At 46.0% G+C, this 8245-nt stretch overlaps 1 protein-coding gene across 1 annotated transcript; it reads right to left on the reverse strand.

Annotated features, from left to right (window-relative positions):
- Positions 1–287: 287 nt before the first annotated feature.
- On the reverse strand, positions 288–4819 carry LOC138970146 (uncharacterized). The gene is made up of 2 exons (XM_070342632.1): positions 2398–4819; positions 288–1924 (listed from the first exon to the last, which is right to left on the reverse strand). Exons 1-2 carry the CDS (start codon positions 4817–4819, stop codon positions 288–290), a joined length of 4059 nt encoding a protein of 1352 aa, XP_070198733.1.
- Positions 4820–8245: the final 3426 nt, after the last annotated feature.

Below are 8245 nucleotides of genomic sequence, written 5' to 3' on the forward strand. Positions count from 1 at the left end.
ATGCAAATGAACTGTGTGTGCATTCAACTGTGTCCATACCAAATTTCAAACAAATAATCTAAATATTGGATTTTCTGTTAATTTTTTCGAAAAATAAAACAAATTTGGCAAGTAGCAACTATGCGTTTCTTTTTTTGAACAGTATACAATACAATACAATACAATATATACAATATGCATATACAATTGTTTCCACATTTTGGAGTAGATCCGCATGAGCCTGTCGCGGCCAGTTTGGCCTCACTACTCCAACGGGGTGGACAAATTTTCCTTCTGGACTCTGAAGCTCAGTTGATGCGACTCAAATAGTCAGCACCTAGGTTGTCCTTTCCTGGGATGTAGTTGATTGTGAAGGAGTATGGTTGCAATTGTAGCGACCATCGTAACAGACGAGGGTTTGTTGGATTCCTCTGTAGGCATTTCAAGGGTTGGTGGTCTGTCTCCAACACAAAGTGTCGTCCTTTCAGGTATCTTTCAAACTTCTGTACTCCCCAGACTGTTGCTAGACATTCCTTTTCCACAGTCGCGTATCGGGACTCAGCCCCGAGTAGCTTCTTCGACTGGTACGCTACGGGGTGTAGCTTCTCTCCATGTAGTTGCATCAGTACCGCACCGATTCCTCGGTCTGATGCGTCAGTGCGGAGAACGAAGTCCTTGCCGAAATCAGGCATTTTCAGGACTGGTTTCTCACTGACCATTCGTTTGAGTCTTGCGAAGCTCTTCTTTGCCTCGTCACTCCATTTGAGTTTGTCTGGCAAGCTCTTCTTTGTCATGTCGGTGAGCGGCACGACCACAGTCGAGTAGTTTTCCAGGTATTCTCGGTAAAACCCCGTGAGACCCAAAAATGCGCGTAGCTGTTTCTTTGTAGCTGGCTCTTTGGCGTTCACGATCTTCACGATTTTATCGTCTTCTGGCCACCTCTCTCCATGCCCGATTTCATGGCCAAGATACGGCAATTGGTCGAATCCGATGTAGCATTTCGACGGTTTTGCTGCAAGGTTGGCTTCTTTGAGCCGCTGAAGGACTGCCTTCAGGGCTTCCATGTGTTGCTCCCACGTCTCAGTGGCTATCAAGATGTCATCCATAAAATGGTACACATCGTCTCGGTTGAGGGGACCTAGCAACTTCCTCATCATCCTGTTGAAGATGCCAGTGGCGGTCTTCAACCCGAAGGGCATGTTCACCCATCGGAACTGGCCTCGTGACGTCACAAACGCGGTTTTGTCTCTGTCTTCCTCGACAATGGGTATTCCCCAGTAGCCACGCGTGAGATCTAGCTTGGAGAAGTACTTGGCTTTTCCTAAGCTTTGGAATAAATGTTGAACGTCGGTGATGGGTTCCCCATCGAACACCGTGACATCATTCAACCCACGGAGGTCCGCGCAAAAGCGGTACTTTCCTTCTTCTTTCTTTTTGACGAGAACAATGGGTGAATTGTAAGCTGAGTTGGCGGGTTCGATGACTCCTAGCTTCAACATCTCTTCGACTTCATTCTCCACCATCTTCACATACGCATGTGGAATGGGGCGTGGTCTTATATAGACCGGTTTCTTGTCTGTGACCTCGATTCGACACGTAGTCAGATTCGTGGTGAGTGGTACGTCGGTCAGATTATCTAGTCTGTCCGCGCAGATCTGTCTCGCTTCAGTTCGCTGTGACTGAGTGAGTTTCTCTGAAAAGTGCACGTGGTCTAAACCTTCTGTGCGCTTTGTCTCAAATGTTGGGATAGTCCTCTGACTGTCCAACCTGAAGATGTCGTCGTTAGTGGTTTCGTCCTCCTCTACCACTACTGAGACGATCACTTCTTCTTCTTCTTCTTCTACTACTGCAACCGGAATTGTTCCATCGGTGACAGGTTGCTCACGTTCGACGTAAGACTTGAGGAGGTTGACATGGAATACTTTTTCCTTCTTCCTTACTTGGACTAGTCGAAATCATTCAACTTCTCTAACACTTCAAATGGACCTTGCCAAGTGAGTTCCAGTTTGTTTGTTTTCAATGGCTTGATAATCAGGACTTTCTCTCCTGGTTTTAGCGACCTTGGTTTGGCTTTACGATCGTAATATTGAGCAGATCGCACTGATGCTTTTTTCAAGTTCTCTCGAGCAAGCAAACAGGTCTCTTCGATCCTCTCACGAAGGTTCACTACATATTCCGCAGTGGTTTTGACCTCATCTGAGACGCTCTCATCTGTCCAAATCTGTCTCAAGAGTTGCATTGGTCCTCTGACAGTACGCCCGAACAACAGTTCGAATGGCGAGAAACCTAAACTCTCTTGAGGAGTCTCGCGGTATGCGAATAGTAATGCAGAGATGAACGTGTCCCATGCTTTGGGCTGTTCTATGCACATCTTTTTGAGCATGTTCTTTAACGTGCCATTCATTCTCTCGCACAAACCATTTCCAGCTGGATGAAATACCGCAGAGGTTTTCCTTTTGATGCGGAGGAGTTCAGTGACTTCCTGCATCAGAGTGCCTGTGAACTGGCTCCCGTTATCAGACAATATTTCACTTGGGATACTGAGTCTAGTCCAAAAATCCCACAAAGCATCGGCTACTGTCTCGGCGTGGATGTCCTTCAACGCGACAGCTTCAGGGTAGCGGGTGGCAAAGTCAACCATGACGAGGATGTACCGTTTTTTGTTCTCGGACATAGGAAGAATAGGCCCGATGATATCGACGGCTACTCTTCTGAAAGCAGTCTCAAACACTGGCATCTTGCCCAATGGGACCTTCTTCGTAAGGTGTTTTGGCGCGGATCGCTGGCAAGCGTCACATGACAAGCAGTAGCGGCGGATCTCAACACCACAGCATGGCCACCAAAATTCGCGTGTAATCCTTTCGGCGGTACGACGCTGACCTTGGTGTCCTGCCATTGGATGATCATGGCCGAATGCGAGCACCTTACTACGGAACGATTTGGGAAGAATAACCTTCAAAGACTCCTCTCCTTTCCGATTGAACGTCGACTGGTACAAGATACCATTCTTTTCCACGACCCTCATGTGGCCTCTCTCTTCTCCGGTAGCAGCTTGTTTCCTGATGCTGTCTAACGAAGGATCTGTCTTCTGAGCCTCGCGTAAGTCCTTTGGAGTAAACATATCCGATGTTGGCTCCCGGCTACTTGGCTTACTCGCAGATTTGTCTCTATCATTGTCCAATTTGGACTGTGCTCTGGTATCTACGGCCCCAGCGACTGTCTCAGCGCTGTCGTAATACCAGGCAGGTTCTCTGACAGGGAAAATCGGTGTTTTCCTCCTGTCGTTCTGAGTTCCATGGAACTCCCCTATGAGCACCGGCATTATGGGATCCGCCATGACTACGACTTCTGTCTCTCCGCAGAAGAAGGGCGAATCCACATGAATGATCGCGGTCTCGCAGTACCGGACTTTACTTTTGTCCGCTAACGTGGTCCTCTTTCTCTGACCAGTCATTTTGTCGGCCGGCACAAGATGTGCAGCCACCACAATCGAGCTACAGCCCGAGTCTCTCAGGGCGGTCACTCGTTTGCCGTTGACTTTGACGTCAACTAGATCCGAAAACTTTTTTGTGGTGCAGTCTCGACACAATTTATCTAACGGGGATTTTTTTCCCTGTGTTTCGCGTCGGACATCTTCAACCGTCACAGCTCCGGCGGTGTTGCCTTTTTTCCGTAAGGGACAATCGCTCGAACGGTGTAGACCTACGCGACAATAGAAGCATAGTCCTGCTTCTCGGAGTTTTTCGCGTTCCGCCGGTGTCAAAGAAGATCTTTTACCTTGTTGAGGTGATGGTTTATGATCCTTCTCAAAACGTTTCGTTCCGTCCTGAGGAGTTCGCGTTGGTGTCGGTCTCAATTTATTTTGGCTTCTGTTCAGCTCATAATCGGACGCGAGTTTTCCCATCTCCTTGGCATTGATCGGGTTCCGGTCTTTGACATGCACGGCAAGATCGGAAGGCATTGACTGCAAGGACTGCTCTCGCAGGATCAAATCGGTTAATCCTTTGACAGTTTTCTCGCACGGATCAAGCTCGATCCACTTGGTTAGGTACCGATCGAGTCTAGTGATGTGTTCTTTGTAAGTTTCCGCGGGATTACGTCTAGTATTGCGGAATTTCATGCGATATTGCTCAGCGGTGAGCTGGAATCCTTCAAATAACGCGCTCTTCACCTTTTCATAGTCATCAACATCCTCATCGTCCATTTTGGACACGATGGTACGGGCCTTACCTTTCAAGAAGTATATCAGCCGGGAGGCTTTCTTTGATTCGTCCAAATTCATATCTCTGGCATAGTGTTCAAACTGTTTGAGCCAGGATTCAACGTCACCCTTGTCATCAAGGTAAGGGATTTTGGGAATGAAACGGGGATCATGGTTATGTGAGGATTGGGAAGGATGAGCTGCGTTTTCATTCGTGTTCATCTGAACCTCGCTCTGAATGCGCAGCTCTTCTATCCTAAAGAGTCTGTCTCTCTCATTCTCTTTGAATTGGCGCTCATCTGTACGCTCTTGAGCTTCTAGTGCTAGCCTACTGGCTTCTCGCTCATGTTCACGCTCTTGAGCTGCTCGTTCTTTATCCCTCTCCCCTTGGACGAATGACTGTAGTTCCTTTCCCTCCAAACCCAACTCTTTCCCCATGGTGATCAATTCCTTGATCGAACTGACGCTGGGACTTGATGGAACGGTCTGCTCGACCTGTCCGTTCACAGGCTGAGCGGCGTGGCCGTCATCACCTAGTTCGGTGATATCAATCAGATTTGCTCCTTCTGTATATTCTGGGTCTATGCCCACGGTTGACGAGAATCTGGTGTAGTGCTGATGATGTCTGGTATCAGCCATTTTAGGTAATCCCTCAAAATACAAAACTTTGGTGCATCCACTCTTGGTGGTACTCTAATATATGGAAGACTCTTACCCGCAGGTATTGTTCAACCTTTCAACACTGGTACAAACAATGTTACACGCGCACGTGATTTTTCCTACACCTGTCCTTCGTCTCTATCTTGAACCAAAACGACTAACTAGGACTTAGCGGTGTGTCGCTGAGTAAGTTGCCTTACAAAGCCTTATGTGATGACGACCTTCAGTCTGTCAACACACCCACAGAAGTTTTCCCCACTATTAACTATCAACCCGCGGGTTATAGATAACTAATAATGTGAAGCACAACTTAAATAAGCAACACGTTTTAAATGTTACTCCGACTAGAGTTATAATTTAATCTGAACTTAAACTAAGGTCCTAGTACTATCGAGCGTCCATCCTGGTTGGAATTATAACACACTCACCGTTTTGATCAGAACTTGAGAGTATAATTCGAACCGACAGTTCGTTAGTAAACTGCCAATTTCCCGTGAAGTTGTCGAACATCAATTCTATGTCTTACCTTATGACTATGATACTGTTCGACGAACTAGATGGAAATCCTTCCACGAATTAATTTAGCAAAAACGCTGTTCGTGAACAACAGCGATCGCGAAGATTCTTTGGGCAGAATGTACCCAAATCAAACACGGAGTTATTTAAAATTTCTTCTTACAGAAATAATTTAAATATTCTACTTACCACCGTCTGGTCTGTATATGAGTGAATCCGACATGAAGCAGGAAATGATTTTGAATTTTGAAGAAAGAAAAAAATGAAGAAAGATTTTTCCAGAAAATATTCTAATTTCCGTCGCTTCACGGATAATTTGACTAACTAATTTATGGGGTAAACCAGTTGTCAATGCAAGTTTTTCTTAGGTACGAACACGAGTTCAGTATAGATCTCCGGACAGAGCCCCCATTGTTGCAGTTCCACTTTTTACCTTGTGTTTTAGAATATCTAAGAACACACCAAAGTTATATTCAATACTTTACAACAGTCATGCTTCAAATCAATCTCGTAAAACACTGATGATTTAGATTAATGAATAAATTTATTGGTTGGTAATATTTCCGGATTCTTTAACAAACTATTTCTATTTTTAGATCTAACGAATTCGCGTTGATAATTAATTGTTCTTGCATTGACAGCTAGTTTATGTCGAACTGGACTTATCTCAAATGGGCTGGTTAGTTACAAAGTCCGAATGTCCTGATGGAAGCCTGGATTCACATGATGACCGTAGCAGTGACGAACACTGGATGATGATGATAATTAGTAGACGAACTCCTTTTGCTCCTCGCTGGTGGATCACACTGGTGGCGTAGCTTGATTAGTTCACCCTTATCCCAGCGGATCCTAGACGCTCGAACCCCTGGATCAAAGGTAATACTTGTTATTAACAACGGTATCCTAGGATCAAGGTTAATTTTGATTTCTTGCCCTATCTTCATGTCGGGCGGTTCGCAGACAAACCAAGCATGGTTACTGAATAAAATACTAGATCTATATGCCGAACTAACTTGCAGCATGTACGTTTATGATTAACTTTATTAAACATTCTAAAACAAATATCATATGCGAATAGATGTGAGTGTATAATAGCTGTTCCTTGATGGACGCTCGATATTACAACGACACCTTACCTCTTGATGCTCCTTTCCGGACACTACTCTACGAGTCTGTGCGGCTGCGGGTTACATCTCAGGCCTTGGGATGGTAGGTTAGGTGCCGGCGGCTTTTCATCGGTGGTTACACAGGATTCTTGTTCCCCACTTGTAGCCTCTCAGTACCCGGCAAATAGAGTGACCGTAATGGTTAGCGGTTCACGTTTCCTTCCTCCAAATAACTGTTTTCATCCCATGATGCAACTCCATGAGTTACGTAAATTCGCATATTAATGACGCAGTAATGACGTTGATCCAACATGTAGATTCTGACGTCATTACTTCGTCTCCAAGGTCTCGTAGACTCTTACCCTAATGGTGCAACAAAATATTTCAGTCTCGGCTAAACAAGAGTTGTTTGGAGTTGAGTCGTAACATACACCCAGACACATACACACACACTGACACATCCAGACGCACACACACACCCACACACACACACACGCACGCACACAAACACTCTCACACACACACACACACACGCACAACCTTATACACACACACACACACTCACACACACACACACACTCACACACACACACACCACACACATAAAACACACACTAACACACACACACACACACACACACACACACACACACACGCACACACACGCAAATACACACATGTATTTATATGTGTTTGCGCGCGCGCGAGTGTGTGGGTGTGTGTGTGTTTGTGTGTGTGTGTGTGTGTGTGTGTGTGTGTGTGTGTGTGTGTGTGTGTGTGTGAGTGAGAGAGAGAGAAAGAAAGGGAGAGAAAGAAAGGAAGAAAGAGACAGTGAGAGAGAGTCAACCGGAAAGCTCAGGGGCCAGTTTCATAAGACAGCAGTGAACCGACTGACAGTTGATCGACTGCCCAGTCGATGGACTGTGGTTGATCGCCGGGTCACCGAAAAGCGCGTTTCATGAGCGAATCACCGTCACCCGCGGACAACTGCAGTCGACCGACTGTACAGTAATCCGAATGGCCAAATTGAGGGCTAAATTTAGCAACATTACCACTTCCGTTTGCTCATTCGCACGTGGAAATGGCCGATTTCGAAGAAAAAACAAGTCTCGGCCCGCTCAAAATAACAATGACCGAGACTTTCAGTAATTCCTTCGCGTGACGTCTAACCCTCTTACGCCATAATGTGACGTCTTCAAGACATAACCCTGACTTGTCTCCTGGATTACTGCGTCATGATAGATACATTTCGAAGAACAATCACAAGGTTTGGCTCACAATCCAAAAAAGTGTGAGCATTCTGCCATTGACTGTGCATATAATTACATTTATTTTCGGTTTACCGCAGTAAACCGAACACAGTGTTGGGGGGAGAGCATCACCGTGTTTGGCCGACTTCCGGTGAGACGACCCGCAGTCGGCCGACTGAAATTTTGTTCGTGAAACCCGATAACATCGGATTACTGTGGTTCTCTCGGACAACTGCAGTTGGTCGACTGTGTTTCTGGCTTATGAAACTGGCCCCAGTACAGTGCAATAGTTTTTGGCGTGCCACCTCTCAGGTACGTTACAGAATGCTCCAGAATGCTCCCCGCAAACCCCCGTTTCCTAGACAATTCTCGGCGAGCGTTCGCAATTGTTACGCTTCAGTGACCGAGCGCCACAACAAAACTATGCGTTGCATAGAAAACGTTCGCAAACGTTCTGTGGCGCTCTGCCTATGCAACGCACCCCTGTTGTCTAATGTTGAATTAGGTATACTATGTCATTCGATTTACCTCAA

The sequence above is a fragment of the Littorina saxatilis genome, linkage group LG7 (assembly GCF_037325665.1).
Source record: "Littorina saxatilis isolate snail1 linkage group LG7, US_GU_Lsax_2.0, whole genome shotgun sequence".
NCBI lineage: Eukaryota > Metazoa > Mollusca > Gastropoda > Littorinimorpha > Littorinidae > Littorina > Littorina saxatilis.

What these genes read in the sequence shown, in the direction of transcription:
- LOC138970146 (XM_070342632.1), bottom strand. Translation starts at nt 4,819, where the DNA reads ATGGCTGATACCAGACATCATCAGCACTACACCAGATTCTCGTCAACC. An exon ending in ATTTCATCCAGCTGGAAATG is followed by an intron (nt 1,925 to 2,397) that starts GTTTGTGCGAGA and finishes GATTTCGACTAG; the next exon opens with TCCAAGTAAGGAAGAAGGAA.